This window comes from Poecilia mexicana, unplaced genomic scaffold (assembly GCF_051168715.1).
Source record: "Poecilia mexicana isolate PSO_F unplaced genomic scaffold, ASM5116871v1 scaffold_6, whole genome shotgun sequence".
Lineage (NCBI taxonomy): Eukaryota > Metazoa > Chordata > Actinopteri > Cyprinodontiformes > Poeciliidae > Poecilia > Poecilia mexicana.
Window position 1 is genome coordinate 12,768,536 of NW_028263375.1, and position 16,810 is coordinate 12,785,345.

General features: G+C 39.0%; 4 protein-coding genes across 4 annotated transcripts; 1 reads left to right on the forward strand and 3 right to left on the reverse strand.

The window, feature by feature from the left end:
* The first annotated feature begins 482 nt into the window (after positions 1 to 482).
* Positions 483 to 1,711, forward strand: ch25hl1.1 (cholesterol 25-hydroxylase like 1, tandem duplicate 1). The gene has a single exon (XM_015004437.2). It carries the CDS (start codon positions 843 to 845, stop codon positions 1,671 to 1,673), a length of 831 nt encoding a protein of 276 aa, XP_014859923.1. The 5' UTR covers positions 483 to 842; the 3' UTR covers positions 1,674 to 1,711.
* A 592-nt stretch (positions 1,712 to 2,303) lies between these two features.
* Positions 2,304 to 5,658, reverse strand: kti12 (KTI12 chromatin associated homolog). The gene is made up of 9 exons (XM_015004438.2): positions 5,413 to 5,658; positions 4,541 to 4,592; positions 4,385 to 4,437; positions 4,251 to 4,306; positions 4,082 to 4,161; positions 3,826 to 3,985; positions 3,666 to 3,728; positions 3,129 to 3,197; positions 2,304 to 2,573 (listed from the first exon to the last, which is right to left on the reverse strand). Exons 1-9 carry the CDS (start codon positions 5,561 to 5,563, stop codon positions 2,430 to 2,432), a joined length of 828 nt encoding a protein of 275 aa, XP_014859924.1. The 5' UTR covers positions 5,564 to 5,658; the 3' UTR covers positions 2,304 to 2,429.
* A 757-nt stretch (positions 5,659 to 6,415) lies between these two features.
* Positions 6,416 to 7,103, reverse strand: nmba (neuromedin Ba). Its single transcript, XM_088006267.1, has 2 exons — positions 6,771 to 7,103; positions 6,416 to 6,674 (listed from the first exon to the last, which is right to left on the reverse strand). Exons 1-2 carry the CDS (start codon positions 6,919 to 6,921, stop codon positions 6,487 to 6,489), a joined length of 339 nt encoding a protein of 112 aa, XP_087862393.1. The 5' UTR covers positions 6,922 to 7,103; the 3' UTR covers positions 6,416 to 6,486.
* Positions 7,104 to 7,173: 70 nt separating this feature from the next.
* Positions 7,174 to 16,419, reverse strand: znf592 (zinc finger protein 592). The gene is made up of 9 exons (XM_015004435.2): positions 16,018 to 16,419; positions 13,419 to 15,622; positions 12,150 to 12,328; positions 11,891 to 12,064; positions 11,641 to 11,800; positions 11,075 to 11,335; positions 10,643 to 10,755; positions 10,393 to 10,534; positions 7,174 to 9,994 (listed from the first exon to the last, which is right to left on the reverse strand). The coding sequence occupies exons 2-9, from the start codon at positions 15,600 to 15,602 to the stop codon at positions 9,506 to 9,508; spliced, it is 3,702 nt and encodes a 1,233-aa protein (XP_014859921.2). The 5' UTR covers positions 15,603 to 15,622; positions 16,018 to 16,419; the 3' UTR covers positions 7,174 to 9,505.
* Positions 16,420 to 16,810: the final 391 nt, after the last annotated feature.

Below are 16,810 nucleotides of genomic sequence, written 5' to 3' on the forward strand. Positions count from 1 at the left end.
AATTATCGGTACAGTGTGCTGTCCTGTTTTCAGATCATTGCATTAAAATACATAAATGTGTCAATTTCAAAATGAATCATCCACACCAATCAGCATTTCTATAAATATATGTTAAAGTCAAATATGAAAATGTGTAAACAGTGATTTTGATGGGATTAACCTTTTCATGCATCGTGGTCACAGTGGACAGCAAAAGCAATCCTCTTGTGCTTCTTGTGGATTTTTACGTTGTAAATGCAAACAGACCACTGGAGTGGACACTAATGCATCATAAAATACACTATCAACTACTGGCCATCAGCTGCAAATGCAAGAAATTATTTTTGTTAAATCCAATATTACCAACAGACAAAAAAGCGTATCAACTGACCCGGTTCCTCCTTCTACTGTAGATGACTCTTGCAGGAAAAAAATATTGTGACATCAGATAACCCCTAAAGAACAATACTGCTGATGTATTTTTCAAATAACGTTTGTAAAAAAAAATTAATTCCTACTTTTTTTATGAATTAAGAAAATCAATAAAATTTTTGAAAAAAATCCTGACAAAAAGGATCATAATCCATGCATGAAAAAGTTAAAACAAACACTCTTGATCTGTCTTCTATTTATGCTGGATTAAACCTAATCTGAAGCTCATTGTTTCTTGTGTCTAATGAACGTGCTTGGTAAGCTCACGTAGGTATGTTTTGGCACACGTTGAGCTCTTGTGAGGAGAAAAGAAGGCGTTTCTTTTTTTTTTTTTTTGGCTGAGAGCAAAGTCCTGTTTGTTGATCTCCACTATATAAAGCCAGATCTCATCTCGATCAGCAGCAGCAGCAGCAGCAGCCCCAAACAGAAAGATGCTGAACATCAGCGAGCTCTCTCTGAGGTCCCCTCATTTCAGGGCGTCCGACCGTCTCCTGCAGCCCTTCTGGGACCATCTGCTTCTTCACCACATGTCTCTCGTCTCGTCTCCCTTTTTGCCCGTCATCCTTGCCTTCTCCAGCTACTTTTGCTTTAGTTTGCCCTTTGCTGTGTTGGACCTCTTGGGGGAAAGGGTCCCTTTGTTCCACAAGTATAAGATCCAGCAAGACAGGAGGCCAACGCTGGGAATGATGGCCAAGAGCTTCATGACATCTCTCTATAACCACATTTTTTTTGTTTTACCGGCTGTCATAATCGGCATGTTCATACTGCCAACACCAACGCTGCCGCGAGATGCTCCTACGTTATACCAGTTGTTCACCGAAGGACTGGCTATACTGCTCCTCTTTGACACCCAGTACTTCATCTGGCACTTTGTGCACCACAAGAACGTGCAGCTGTACCGCTGGGTGCATGCAGTCCACCATGAGTACATGGCTCCATTCTCCTGGTCCACGGAGCAGCTCAGCATTCCAGAACTGATGACCGTGGGCTTCTGGAGCAACCTGGACCCGATTCTTTTGAGGTGTCACCCACTGAGCACATGGTGCATAACAGTTCTGAGCATCTGGATGTCCGTGGAGGACCACATAGGCTACGACCTGCCCTGGACCCTGAACCACCTGGTGCCCTTCGGTCTGCTGGGGGGCGCCCCGGCCCACGACTTGCACCACCAGAAGCCCAGCAGCAACTACGCTCCCTTCTTCAGCCACTGGGACCGGATCTTCGGCACTGCCGTGTCTCTGAAGAAGAAAAAAGTTGATTAAGACAAAACAATAATCAACACAATTCTGTAAATACTGCCTCTTTTATAAATATGTTGTCTTGTTAAATCTCTTTATTTTGCTGCTATACTTCTTGATGCATTATTAGCATTTTAAAAAATGCATTGAACTTGTAAAAATATTTAAATGTGTTTCAGCTTTTGTTCAATAAACATCTATTTATAAAGCAGACGCATGGGGTATAATTTATTGAAACCTGATGTAGTGTTTTCACATTATATTTAATATCCAGAAGAGAAACAGTTAAAATTTGTCTTGTTTATTGATCCTGACAATCTTCTTACACAAAGACTCAAATGTTGAAGGAATTTTATTCAGGAAGATTTAGCTCATGAATCCAGTTAATGAAGAGATTTCTGACACAAATAGTTCAAAGTTATAATTGATGTGGCTCAATATATAATTACATATAGGAAATTGTAAATGCCATGTCTATCCAGAATATATATGAGACACCCCTCATACTTGTTTCATGCATTCATAATCATGCAATTATATTAATTATGTATGTGAAGTATTTACCCCCAGCCTCTCCAATCGTCTAGGTATAGCAGATAATTCGCTTTTATAGCTAAATTTTGCACTTTCATTTAATAAACAGAAGTACTCAAATCAATTTCTACCTTATTTTAATTAAAAAAAACAAGATAAAGACGATACAGCAACACATTTAAACATCTGCACTTGTCAAGAAGCAGAAAAAAACCCATCCAGCTCTTTAATTTAATTTAATTTAATTTAATGAAGACCCTTATTTAAATACTGAACAAACATGTTGGCAATCTGCCCCGTTTTCTCCGTCGGGTGCATCTTGCTGTAACTGATGAACTGGCGCCGTAGTTTCCTCAGCTCGGCCATGTTGACGGTCCTGGTCAGCTCCACGTTTCATTTATGGGTTAAGGACATAAAGTTGTTCAGAGAAACCAGACAGAAGGTTTGTGTTTCTAAAGCAACCCACATGAAAGCTACACGACCACACAGCAAATACGCTACTGACGTAATGTGGAACTTCAATTATGCACCCATCACTGAAGGCAGACCAACACAGAGCTTTTAAATCAGCTCCTGCTCGGACGGACGTGTTCAAAGGTGAAGAAATAATCAAAGTGTTTGCTTCTGAGAAGGAGCGTCACAGAGAAGCCACCGGGAGCATTTTGGTTGCTTCCCACCGGTCACGTCTCTCAGCATTTTATTACAGATGAGACCTTTACCTTGGCTTGCTGCTCTGCCTTCAGCTCAGGAGTGTTTATGGGGTCTTTGATGATGAGGCCTTTGCCTCCCCATCTGCAAGCAAATGTGACTTCCTTCATCAGACGAGAATATTAAATGAATCCACCGACGTTGCGCAATTAAACTTACCTGGAAGTGAGACGTCACAGCAGTCAGAAAAAAAAACAAAAAACAAACGTCACCCTTGGTTCGAAGCATAAAGGATATCTTTTCTGTAGCTCCTGGAACTGAGATAAGGTCTCCAGGGACACTTGTTTTCTGGGCGTTAAAAATTGCCTGAAAGATTTGTATTGCCTTTATTAAACAGCACAGTGGGGAGAAAATAGATGGGTTCATATCCAACAATAATTGAATGATGATTGACTATAAAAACAAAAACTATAAAGGAACAGTAACTAAACAAACAAAAAAATTGTCATACAGGAAGATTTTTTTTAATCATTTAAAAATAACAGAAATTAGAAATCAAAATGAGCTCATCCAAAGATAGAGAAATAATTGTGTATTAATTCTGTTTGGTGCTTTATAAAGATAATTACTCTCAGGCAACAAATTGATATTATCAGCTTGCTCGGTCTGAACCACAGGAAATGATAATCTGTCATAATCTACAAGTCTGCTTGAGTCTTTAAGACTTGCTTTAAAGATGTTTCCTAAATTATGAGTCAATCTCAAACTGGTAGAACGTCAGACCCACCGAAAAAAATAAAAGAAAAATTGACAGAAACATAAAGGAGGACGAACCATTAAAACATCCTGTGTGATTTTGTCCAACTCATACAGGAAGTTTGTTGAGGAGAGGGGTTGCTGTGAGGGAAAAAAAAAAGGAAAAAATCCACTTTGTTACTCTCAGAGCGATTACACACATCGCATCAAACAATATGGCTTTTGTGAATTTCCTTACGCTCTGGGTGGACTGATTAGGCGGGGGGGCTTTTCTCTTAAAAAGCGCGTCAGAAACGGCTTCAAGAGGAGGAACGTCGTCTTTGAGGACAGTGAAGAGAGGACTGTCCCATCTGTTCCTGGAGTCTGGTGCTTCGAACCTCTGAACTAGTGCGTCAAAGCTAAAAATAAACCCAAAGCACAAAGAAAATGACACTTTAATGTAACAAATTAATCATCACTGTTATTAATTCATTGTGTAGAAACTTCCTACTCACATGTCCTGGCTGTATTGGTCTGCAGCTTCTCTGTTTTTGTTCCACAATGAGCTTTCTTCACCTGATGTCAAGCAGTGCACCTTCATCAAAATACCCCCAGTATTAGTTACACCGACGCATGTCGTTATAATCCATAGGTTCTTTTTTTCCCCCCCACCCGCATTCTTACCAGGCAGTGCGGCGTCTGCGCATGCTTAGTCAGACAGAACAATTCGTAGCGGTAACCTGTGAGACATGTTAATAGGTTACATCACAGTGCTTAAAATGAGAATTCGCACAACTTGCGTAACTCTTGATATATACCTTTTATGTAATTCAATGAGTCTAAAATTACAATGTTGTCCCTATTGACCTTCCTGAAAAAAAGAACAAAAATAGTGTGTAAAAAAAAAAGGAAAATTTTAAAGAACGTCTTGTAACAGCCTGCATGTGGTGGAAGAGAGGTGAGGGTAAACCTACCTCTCTACTTCAGCTTTTAGAGATGCTCTTGTATCCTTCTCTTTTTGGGAATCTGCAACAAAACTGCAAGTTTAATCCATAACAATTCACTATAACAAACACTAACCATCCGATTTCAGTGCTCCGCAAAGTTAACCATATATTCACTGCTGTGTTTTATTACATTATGTTTTTTGTTATTCTTAGTAGTCAAAGTAGCTGCACAAGAAGTCTTCAGGATTGGCTATTTTTGATGTAAACCATATGGACAGAAAGGTGGCATTAAAGGGGGATGCATAAGCACCATATAAAACATAGAACTTATACATCTTTGTTCCACCTTCAACAAATGTTCTATTTTCTTTATACACCTAAAATATTACTAATAAATCAATTCGTGAGTCTGATTTGGGATCAAACAATGAAAATAGTTTTGAATTAGCTCAATGTAAAAAAAAAAGTCACATTACAGAAGCTGGATTGTGTGAAATAAAATGTTATGATATTTCAGAAATATGATTTATGACTTAGTTTGCGCTATATACCCTAAACTTTTATAATAAAGATAAAGGATTAAGGGCTATTGGTTTAATTAGCACAGGGGAGCCAGGTAGAAAAATTGTAACACACCATGTCTGCATACGTGTGAATCAGGTTTCAGATCAATTTTTTCGCTAATTTCCCACCAGCTGAGACGCGATTATATTTAAAAACCCGGATCAAGCATTTACATGCCACTGTATCCTGGCACTCGCAAACAATTTAACAGAGTGGGATAAAGCCAAAGTGCGACGCTAATAACTTTTAAGACGATTTGCCAGCGCGTCGGAAAGTTCAGAGAAAGCGAACACCACCGAACAATGGTGAATGGGAACGAAGCTAGCCGAACTTGCCTGCATAAACACTGTTTCTATCAACGCCCAGAGCTCGGTCTCCGACAATGTGAACCTGTCGATCGGTGGTCTCTTCAAAATGCGCCTTCAGTTCTTCTGCCCTCCGTGTTTTACCACTACACGGGTATCCGCACATTACTACTAAAGGCATAACTGCTGCTGGTTAGTTTAGTAACATGGGGACCAGCACGTTGATGCTCAGCTCTGTCACCCGGATATGATTAGCAGACATACCGAAAGGGGGCGCCAAAACACCCAAAGCCACCCATTATTAAAAAAAAAAAACATTAATATGACACACATTACATACAACTTCTTTGCACATTTTATTGAAACAGAAATATACAGCATGTTAGGAAGGAAACATGTATATTTTGAATAACAAACACAAAGACGAATGGAACGTAATAAATATTACAAGAAAAAAACAACAACACCTTGCTTAGATTACAGTCTTTTTTTTTACTTGACAAAAATAATAGATCTATGATCTTCATCAGTTGGTGCTCGTATTGTTACAGGTAAGAGGTTGGTTTCTTCAAGCTGGATCTCCTCTTTCTCTATATTAAGACAAAAATATATATATATTGTGAGATAGTGCAGTAACTGTAATAATAGCAAATAAGATGAAGATATTAGTAATAAGATATAACTTCATGTTAAATATTAATTATAATAAAATAGCCAAAACAACGATATAAAAGTAGTGCTGTAGTATGGTAATAATTGTGGTAATAAAAATATCCACTAGAAATTATTGTAAAAACAGCAAAATAATACTAGACCTTTAGATGTGAAAAAAGTACTAAATGATCATTATAAAATAATTGTAAAATGAAATTATAATTAAATGAAATAATAATTTGATTATAATCAAATTAATTTAATTACAATTAATTTAATTATAATTAAAGAACTATTATAAAAGCATTTCAAAAAAGCAACATAACAATAGTGAGAAGGACAGTACTGACGATAAGTAGTAGTAGTAGTAATAAAAATATTTCCAATCAATAAAACTTACAGTGATTTAAATGATACAATGAATTAACAGTAAACAATAATATGATAAAGTCAGGCTAACATTTCCAGTGTGTGTTTTCTTGTTTGTTGAGCGGCCCTCAACATCTTGGTGATCAGTGCCTGCACATCTTCCACTCTGGCCACAGGATTCACATCTCTGTCTTCAGATGGAACATCGATATTCTCGAAGACACTTTCCAGTAAGGAGCTATCCACACTTTTCTTTCCCATGAAATGGCCTATAATAATAAAAAAAGAAAAAATGCAGACTCCCAATTAAAACTGCCTCTATTGAGACAAAAGTACATTTTTCAGCAGTTTTAAAATGTTCTTACCTGTTGCCCAAAGATTTCCTCTGGGATTCACCTTGAGCTGGGATACTTTGTTTTTCAGTTCGGTTAAATCAAGCATCACCGAGGTCGTCATCGCGATATAGGAGATAAGGATGAAAGAAGACAAAAATCCCCCTCTACAGATTGCTGGCATCTTGCGTCTCCCTTTGCTGTCTTAATTAGAAAAAATATTTGCAGCTCTCCAAATACAAGAAGAGCTTTTTATACCAAGATGGGCTGGGCTTGATTTTCTGAGAGCATGAGGTCATCCTCTAGTGGTTGTTGCTTATTGGCTGGACACTGCTCATTTGGGTGACTTGTGTGAAGTATGACCTGTCACTTTTAAATGCCAGCGTCACCCAAATACAAATGTTTAATGCTGCAAAAAAACAAGACGGAGCAGATGTTTCATTAAATGCACCTGTTTATTTGTAAGTACTTCATGTAAACGTAACAGCAAGGCATGTAGGCCACTGCATGCTGAACAGATGTAATGGCTTCGAAGGATGCTGTGAATCCAGGTTTCACTCATTACTGTATGTACACATTTCGTTTTCTCTATACAAGTCCGCTTTCTACACTGTATCAAAAGTACAAATGTGTTTTACTGAATGTTATAAAAAGCTAAGTTGTGAACAGTTAACCCTTCCCACCTGCAAGCAGATAAACTGCTGTGGTGTGATTTTGAGCACTATAATAGAAAAGTTCACTTGTTTATCAAGTCAATATGACCGTTAAACCTAAATATTCCCAAAATAATTTATAAAATTTATTAACATGGGAGGATACAAGTTCTAAAAATATAATTGCTTACATTGCACTGAGATTAACTTCAACCTGCCAAAGCCTCGGATCATTTAACAATCACTGCCATTTAATAGTGGAGGTAGGAACCGTCGTGTGGACAACACGAAACAAGAAGCACTGCTGCACAAATCAGAACCTGCAGACAACAGAATTCCTTCATGATCACAGATCCACGAGTTAGTTTTCGCCCGACATAATTCTGCATTCAATTGCGTCCACAGGTTGGGATTTTGGAAAACAGTATCCTAGATGTAACACCAAAGCTCACACTCGCACCTTCTATGGATTATCCGAAACCGTGTACCCTGACTTGAAACAAACACTGACATTAACTTGCTGAAAAGATACACTTCTGGTGATTTGAGGTATTTTCAATAGTGCTGCAGCAAAACTGTAATACCTCAATGTCTCCTCCTCACACGCGACACACAAAAGAAAAGTCAAATTTGGAATGACCGACACATATTTTAACCAATAACATAAAGACATGAGCATTTTAAAACTGAGATGCACCAATCAAACTTTTTATGCCCACTGCCAACCAGATGATACAGATTTTTTTCTTTTTTTAAACCTTTAGGAATTTCAACAAATAAAAAATAAAACTCAACTTTAATAGCCTTTTGTTTATATTTGTCTGTGGTCTTAAAAATACTGTTGTTCTGTCTTTTTGTAGTTACCAAAATGGTGCGAGTACTACAATTAAAGCACAGCTAAATTCAAATGTTTCATGTTACAATAAATCAACAATAACCCTACTTGTTTGTGGCATTCAAAACTAAATTTTAGCTCATCACATTACCATCTATTGCATTTGTGAACACTGAAGAGACTTGACTTTTAAACAGATATTCCTGAGCATCCTGATGAGATGGGCTTTGAAAACACGTTTAAAAGTAAAGATGAGCGTTGTTTTATGTGAAAAGTAAGATTAACATATTACTAACATGCAAAGTAAATTTACTTTAGTGAATAATGACAATACTGTTCTTTATAAAAAATACAAATAAAAATATGGATTTGCCTAAATATACTGCACTCTTTTAAAATGACAAAAATGAAAAAGGCCCCAAAGCTTTGTACCCACCATCTATTAAAAATAACTAAAGTCTTATGAGCCAAACATATGCTTCAGCATCAAATCAATATATAAAGCATGGAGTATTTTCTAGCTTTCATGGGACAAGAATTCAAGCGGACAGATGGACAAGGCTGTCCATTACAGGTTTAACTTAAAAAAAACACACACACATGCACATTCAATTGGTAAATTGTGAATGTGCATATAGGGTTGAATTTAGTTACCAATTAACTTAACATGTTTTGGGGATAATGTGAAGGATGTGAGGATGTAAATGTGTAACCTGAACACAGACAGGCATGCAGATGCACAAAAACCAAGCTACACCTCAATCTGAACTTTAGATTTCAGAAAGAAGTTATTTTGAATGTCGGTGAGTCTTTGGGGACACTGCAAGCCACTGAGTGTTGATTACAGTCACTACTGAATGCAACAAGAGAAAAAAAAAAAAAAAAAAAAGAAGACGATGTGGAAAAGAATACTTGCACAGACTGGTAGAGCTGCTGGAAGCTCAAAATAAACACGGCCAAACCGGTGAGCAAACCGATTCAGTTACAGCCCGTTACATTTTATGCTCTTGATCCACATGGGGGTTAATTGTGAGCAAATCAGCGATCCATGTAAACACACACCACCTGGGCCAATAGCAGCTGTTAGTACGTGTTGCTACGACGTGGAGTTATTTTCTGGACAGGTGCACGTCAAGCTAAAGGGGAGCCACACGGCGTAGGTTCTGCGTCAAGCTGACGTTGAAGCATAAATTTGGCTCGACACCATAAAAAAAAAAAAAAAAAAAAAAAAAAAAAAGGACAGATAAATGCAGCTTTTTCTGGGACAGATGTAACCTTCACTACTGGGAAGAAGCTGAATCTGTCTGGGAAAGAGGTTTTAGTTTTAAATGAAAGTCTGAAGTGTTGGTGTAGGGAGGGTTTTCTGGCTCCTCATCCAGCGAGGGTTTATAGTCATTCACATTAGCAGTCCCGGCTGATCCAACCGACCGACCGACATCTCTCATCTCCTCCTCCTCTTCTTCTTCTTCTTCTTCTTCGTCTTCTTCTTCATCTTCCTTGGGATCTTTGACTTTGTGCACAATAAAAAGATGTCTATTAAGAGAAACCACAGATGTGAAACACAGACCACAGTGAAGGCACTGAGGGGTGTTTTCATCTGTTTTATGCTGAGGTATATGCTGCTGGAACTCGGTGCTGTCGTCCGTGGTGAAACCGCACTTTGAACAGCGGAACTGAGCTTTAAGACGTTTAGCTGAGGGAGCATCGAGATCACTGCGATCCGGGGTGTCAGCCTGCCTACGCCTGACTGGCGACGCCAATATTATCCCCTGAAGAAAATCATAAAACAACCCGTTAAACTGGGATCTCTACAATCTGTTACATTTTAACACTGGCCTGCAAGAACTGTTTTTTTTTTTTTTATTAGTTATTTTTACAAATAAAACACACTGCTGTTAAAAAGTGTTTGGCCCTTTACAAATTTCTTATTTTGGCTTTTTTTTTTGTCACGCAAAAATTTCTAATCATAAAACTGCATGAACAGAAGAAAATACTTAAGATTAAGTACAAAAAGCTGTCCTCAAATGATGTTTTTAGAGCAATAAATAAAAAAAAAAACAATGAAGGAAATCATAACTGGAACGTAGCCTTTGCTACTTAGTCGGATCATCTTTGTCTGGTAATAAAATATGCTTGATTATTTATCCATCTGTTTATCTATACCTACCTTGCCTGAAGGGCTTTTGAACTCCTTGATGGATGATTTGGGCATCTGCCTGAGATCCGGGTTTTTAATTCCATGCATAAGACTTATGTGGTTCTTCAACATCACGCTTGTTGTGAAGGTTGTCTTTGGATCCGTGCAGTACCTGTGGAATATGGTAAAAGGTTAAAGTATTACTGTAAATTCTTTAAAAGTCAAAAAAAAAAAAATCAGACAAGAGATTAATATAAACTTTGAGGTTGTTTAAACTTACCAACAAGAATAAATTCTTCTTTTACCATCATGTTCACTGCGAATGTGTCGCCTCAGACTGGTGGCTGCGTTGAACGACAGCTCACAGTGGCGACAAGGATATTTCTTCATTGACTGAGGTAAAAACATCAAACATAGTTCCAATGAAACGAGCTTGTAAAACTGCACCTACTTAACCACATTCAGAAACCTAAATATGCCAAAAACCTGAACTTCATTGAGTACAATAACAAATAAAAATCTGGTTTGTTGTACATTTATCTTTTCCTGAATGCTCTTAAGTCAGTTATTTTGTGAGTTGCCAGAGAAAGTGGACGGAATATAGCTTTTCTTTTTGTTGTAAGTGTGTGCCTTCCCCACACTTACAACAAACTGTCAGAATGTTCTGAGACGGACCAGCATTTAGTGAGAAGGTTTGGAGTCAAACATCTACCTTCCCATGGTTGATCTTCATGTGAGAAACGTACGACTCTCTTTCAGCAAAGCACTGCAGACACTCGCCGCATGTCCACCCCCGAGGCTTAACGCGAGATTTGGCGTCCTGCTCCGACTTCTTCCTTGGACTGTCGGTGTTTTTACGAGTGATGTGACTCTTCTCCCGCTGGACAGGATGAGACTCTGGGAACCAATCCAGCCCTTCTTTTTCTTTACTGTCCTTTTCTGTGTCTGCCGTCATATTTCCCACATGCACGGTCTGCCAGATGACAAAACATACAGAGGAAAGCACTCATTACAGTTAAAAGACACCATACCTTATACTTTGTAATAAATTAAGCTAAAAGAAAATAGTCACAAAATGCTTGTTTGAATAGAATCAGTAGTGTAACAGGACAGAACACCTGCAACTTGTGATTACATTTTTCTCTCCTTAGTACAACTTGCAATATTTAAAAAGGTATACAAATTTTGGAAGTTAAAAAAACCCCCAACCCAATTATAAAAAGGAAAATGATTGCAAACTTCATAACAATAATAATAAGCAATATGTTTGGAACTAACCTTGAAGTGCTGCATCAACAGCCGCTTTTGTGGAAAAACAGAGTTGCATTCTGGACACTTGAACACACAAGTGACTCGCTTGTTGGCGTTTTCGTGAAAATGTTGAAAAAAGTTGTGTTTTTTATTGAAAAGTGCCTTGCAGGAACACTTAAACACCAACCTGCAAAAAATACAAACAAATACATGTGCTGACAACTCTTAAAATGAAAAGTACAACTTAGAACTGTCAGACCATTTGCAGTTAACTTACTGAGGAGTTTGCCTGCTAGATTTGTGTTTATTTTTTAAATGCACTTCACAGCCGTCAGAGGTCTTGAAGGCAACTGGACAGACTGAACACTTGTACAAGACCTCGCAGTGTTTCTCCTCAACGTGAGTCTTTTGTCCTAGGAGGGTTCTGAAAACCATGTCACAGTGAAGACATCTGGAAGAAAATATATTTAAAAACACTATTATAACATCTTACTGTGAATTTAAAAGAAAAATTATTGTTTCTTTAGCCTACGTACTTGTACCAAGCCTTGCGAGCATAATGCAGACAGTTCTCCTTGACATGCTTCTGGATGTCAGCAGATCGACTCGGGGCGCCGCACTCAGGACAGCAGTAAGGGGATTTGTGGGCATGGAGGCGCTGGTGAGTTCTGAAGCTGCACTTGTTTGGCAACAACATTGAGCAAACTTTACAAATCTGTCATAATGAAAGACAAGGGCAAAGGGGAGGGGAAAAAAAGAGCATGAAATGTATTAAAAATGTAAACATAAACAATGGATACGTCAACTTTATGGAATAAGTTTATGATTTACATTTTTTTTATGTTACAGGAGCTAAACATGCACATAAACCCTATCTGTGACGCAGCTTAACCACAGAATGTTTTTAAATGCCGACTATAACCATGAATATGAATAGACTGAATACCGGAATCAAGGTCTGCCAAAGATTGAAAACAAAAAAATATAGTTTCAACAACTGCCTGGAGTTTTGTATAAAGCACAGAAGTGCCATAATATTGCTTCCCAAAAGCAGCTGCTGCACACAGCTGGTCAGCTGTCTGAAAAAAGCTATTATACTTTCCCCAGACTTGCAACAAACATAAATTCTTCAGGAAATATTGCTGGTCCTGGAAACTACTGACGAAAAGGGCAACATCTTTATTAAGCTGACATTGTTTATAATTGCTACGATTAGTAAGGGATGAGCAATATATCACTTAAGCTGCTAATTGCAGGCTGTAACTGAACAGATGGCCCAATTAATTAAACAGCCAAAATGAATTTGTTACACTTGTGCAACAAAATGGTAAAAAAAAAAGAGCACATAATGTGCCATAAAAAAAGTTAGTTCAAAGCTACTGTTTATATAAATATTAATCTTTGTCTGAGTTTACATCAATATAATAAATAAATGGTAAATAAACTGTCAGCAGCAGGGGTAATTGCTTCAGTTTTAAAAGCACTTACATCATATTATACTGTACATGTTGTTTAAATTTTTTGTATTAACATCTTTTATAACATCAAATTTTAGTATTTTTACTCAAGGCCGTCACAAGGGAAGGTTTCACTCTGACTCATGCCTTCTATAGATGAATGACTCCATTGCACTAAACAGGTTGGCACTATAGTTGAATTAACATCTGGCTCTAAAGCCATTACAATCTAGTTCGGCCTTCAAAACTTGATCACATTATTGTTTCCTTTTTTTTTTCTTGATTTAATCGACACTAACAAAGACGCAAAAGCACATTCTCTCATACTTTTCCACCCCATTTACTCACCAGCCCTTCCACGTCTTCTGACATCTTCTGGTAATGACCTGCAAGCGCTTTGTAGTCTGGCAACTGCTTGTTGCACTCCAGACAACGGAACCTGTTGCGAATCACACCGTCTGGGTATAAGGGCATGACGGGTTCACTGACTGGTGAGACTAACGTCGAGGGGTACGGGCCCGTGTTCGCCGACTCAGAGCTCAGGGGTACAAACATCTGCTCCTCTGATATAGGTTTCAGATGGAGCTGCGTGCACTGCATCACGCTGCCGTTGCTTTTGTGCTCCCGTGCATGTGCCAACAGGGCGCACCTGTTAAAGAAAACCAGGGTCTTTGCGCAGTGTGTACATCCTACTTCGATCTGGACACTCCTCCTGTTGTAATGAAACGCCAGACTCCTCTCGACGCCAAACGAGTCCCCGCACTCGAGGCAGCAATAGCCGCGAGGCGGAAGCTTGATGTTGCACTCTGGTGGGGGGCTCAGGTTAGGCACGTATACAGGCACTGGGTTGGCACTTGTCAAAAGCCTGTTTAGGGTTCCTGCAGCTGTGTTCGGGGCAGATGAACGGGGGAAAGGCGTGGCTGTTTTGACTTGATGCACCAGAGGGACAGTGCTGCAAACCGAGGAGGGAAGAATGTTTTGACTTTGTTGATGGGACGAGGGCCGGGCAGCAACTGAAGCAGCAACGCTGTGAGGGACCAAATTTAGACTTGCCAAGTGCATTGCTTTTGGAAGGAAGTTTGTGTTTGATGTGAGACCTGTCGTAGATGAAGCTCTCTTTGGTTTCTGCGCATCGTGTGCAACGGATCGCTGGACAGCGCGGCTACTCCTGTGGAAGCCTGTCCTAAAACCTCTCGATTTTTCCTCCGACCTTCTGGGCATTTTGGGTGAAGATGTGCATGCTGCTGGGTTACTCCCAGGACTGCAATCAACAGCTTGAGATTGACGAGGGGACACGTTGCAGTAGGAGTCTTCACTGATCATACTCTGCGACGGCGAGGATTCATAAGCAGAATGAATCTCGTCTGTTTCGGAGTCTGGCAGCACACTGGTCACTGTGCGTTTGATCTGACCAGAAGTGGTTTTAATAGTCTTAATTCTGACCCTGGGTATGGCTGGGGATGAAACGGATGCCACTGCAGGGGATGTCTTGCCACTGCTGTCACTGCAGAGGCTTACAGGGCTATCAGAGGGTTTCATTAACCGTTTCACTACGTCATTGGGACTCCTGGGGCTTCTTGGGGATATGGCTGCCATGTTATTAGCTTTAACGCAATCACTGTTCGATGCTGACGATTCTGTGGGATCAGTTGTCTCAGTGGGATCCTTTTTAGTATTTGGAGCAATTGGAGCCTCATTAGACAAGGGCAATTTAGATGTCTGAAATTTGGCAGATGAATAAGAGTTGGTAACATCCTCTGTGTTTTGGGATTCCGCCTCTTTAAAGTTCTGCTCACTGCTTAAAGAAGTAAATGGGCAACATGCTCTAGTGGTGTTCTCTGTTTCATCTCTGATATAGCTATCAGAGAGATGATCGTTGCTTCTGCAGTTTTCTGGTGTGCTCTCTTTAGTGTTCTTGGGAGACGCATCGAACAAAAAAATATCTGATTTTTGTTCCCTGCCTGGAACTAAAGGTTCTGCCAAAATCCGAGCTTCTAGACAACAAGGCCCCTCTTGTTTTGAAACCTTTTGGTTTTTGCTATACAACACCTCTGTCTGAGGACTATAGGGGGGACTAAAATGGGAAAGTGATGGGGAAAATACTGCTGTTTCATCAGGTTTCTGCTGAAGGGGAATTTCTCCAGGAAGTTCTCTTGAACCTTCCCCATTTAAATCACCCTGAAATGAATTAGAAAAACTTGTGTTGGATGGTTCCACAGGCTTAACGCAGGCCTCCTGTCCCTTGAATCCATTCTGCAACGCTGTAACTGAATGAAGCTGGTCACTGAAACCTTCAAGTGATTCTTGTCGACTTGTATTTTTCACTATAACACTAACAAGAGGAATATCTGCTGTAGTGGCATCTGGGTTACTGAGTAAGCTGTCATCCAGACAGATTACGGAGTGTTTTAGTTGATTATCTATCTCCTCGTGGCTTTCCTGGATGGCCTCTTTAGAATCCAGTCCAGTGGCATCTGGGATGTCAAAGGCTGCCAGAAGGTCATCAAAATCTGGGGTTTTCATGTCACCCATGTCTCTGCATTCTCATAAACCTATGGAAAACATCCGAAATTTGCACTAAATTACAATACAAGACTCATTCAATTTTCACAATGGCTTCAGCTTACTACACTCCAAAAAAATATAACTTGTCTTAAAGGTTAAAAACAACTCCAGTGCTAATATTAGCATTAGCTACAAAGCCAACACGTCTAGGTAAGTTTTCTTTTAAATGTAAGATGCATTAGCGCAAAACACATTCCTTAAACATTAAAAAATGACAGTACGATTGGGGCAAAAATGCACAGGCTGCGAGGTGAGTTGGCTAACATAGTACCTAGCTAAAACGTATCGAAACCAGGCTAGCTAGCCAACAACAACATGCTAAAGCGAAAACATTTAAGCTAAGCACTTAAATACTTTACTTATTTATGCAAATCACGCTTACCATTTGATACTCGTGTGCCCAACGATCTAGAATGCTGTTATATAGCAACTTAAATATAGTACAAAGTTCATACTGCTGTAGGGTATTGTAGCTAAGCTATGCTAAACGCTGCTAACGTCAACTTGGTTTTCCTTTTTCCGTCTTGGGTGATTCAATCCCTCATCGCTGACTTACAGGCAAAACGAGAAACTGGGTGCCACAAGGAAGGAGAAGAGGAAGCTAGGAAATCAATGAACTTCTTCCTTCCCCTGAACCCCTGAAACACCGCAGTAGTTATCGAATATTAGGTAGGTAAGAGTAAATACATTTTAAACCTGGATACAAACAACATTTAGGCGACTCTGAATAGATAAGTTCTTTGTGGCCAATAGAAGCCAAATAAGCCTTTGCTACCCATATAAATTTCTGACCAAAGGAAGCTTTGAAATATAACATGATGATTAACTAAAATTTGTGTTTTACACATTAAGCATGTGACTTTCCTCTTTTTTTTTAAGGCTTTACTATACATTTCTATAACAAGGATTATTTAATCAGAAATATATTCCTTCAGTAACAAGCAGAATACTTGGGGACAAAAGGTGGACCCTTCAGGTTGTGAATGAGTCTCTCCTTAAAGCAAAGGTGTTTTAGTAGTTGCATCTTGGAAATGAATAGACAAAACCAATAAGTTATAACAATATGGCTTTGTCTGCCACATTGTTATTGCTGCTCTGGTCTGTCTTGGTGAAGAAAGAGTTGTGCCATAAAGCTAAGCTATTAATTTATATGTTTAATAATTTCCCACCCTCAC

What these genes read in the sequence shown, in the direction of transcription:
- ch25hl1.1 (XM_015004437.2), top strand. Translation starts at nt 843, where the DNA reads ATGCTGAACATCAGCGAGCTCTCTCTGAGGTCCCCTCATTTCAGGGCG.
- kti12 (XM_015004438.2), bottom strand. Translation starts at nt 5,563, where the DNA reads ATGCCTTTAGTAGTAATGTGCGGATACCCGTGTAGTGGTAAAACACGG. An exon ending in CGCAGACGCCGCACTGCCTG is followed by an intron (nt 4,162 to 4,250) that starts GTAAGAATGCGG and finishes ATTTTGATGAAG; the next exon opens with GTGCACTGCTTGACATCAGG. An exon ending in TCACACAGGATGTTTTAATG is followed by an intron (nt 3,198 to 3,665) that starts GTTCGTCCTCCT and finishes CAAATCTTTCAG; the next exon opens with GCAATTTTTAACGCCCAGAA.
- nmba (XM_088006267.1), bottom strand. Translation starts at nt 6,921, where the DNA reads ATGCCAGCAATCTGTAGAGGGGGATTTTTGTCTTCTTTCATCCTTATC. An exon ending in AGGAAATCTTTGGGCAACAG is followed by an intron (nt 6,675 to 6,770) that starts GTAAGAACATTT and finishes TTATTATTATAG; the next exon opens with GCCATTTCATGGGAAAGAAA.
- znf592 (XM_015004435.2), bottom strand. Translation starts at nt 15,602, where the DNA reads ATGGGTGACATGAAAACCCCAGATTTTGATGACCTTCTGGCAGCCTTT. An exon ending in TGTTGATGCAGCACTTCAAG is followed by an intron (nt 11,336 to 11,640) that starts GTTAGTTCCAAA and finishes GTCATCTGGCAG; the next exon opens with ACCGTGCATGTGGGAAATAT. An exon ending in TCAAAAGCCCTTCAGGCAAG is followed by an intron (nt 9,995 to 10,392) that starts GTAGGTATAGAT and finishes GATTTTCTTCAG; the next exon opens with GGGATAATATTGGCGTCGCC.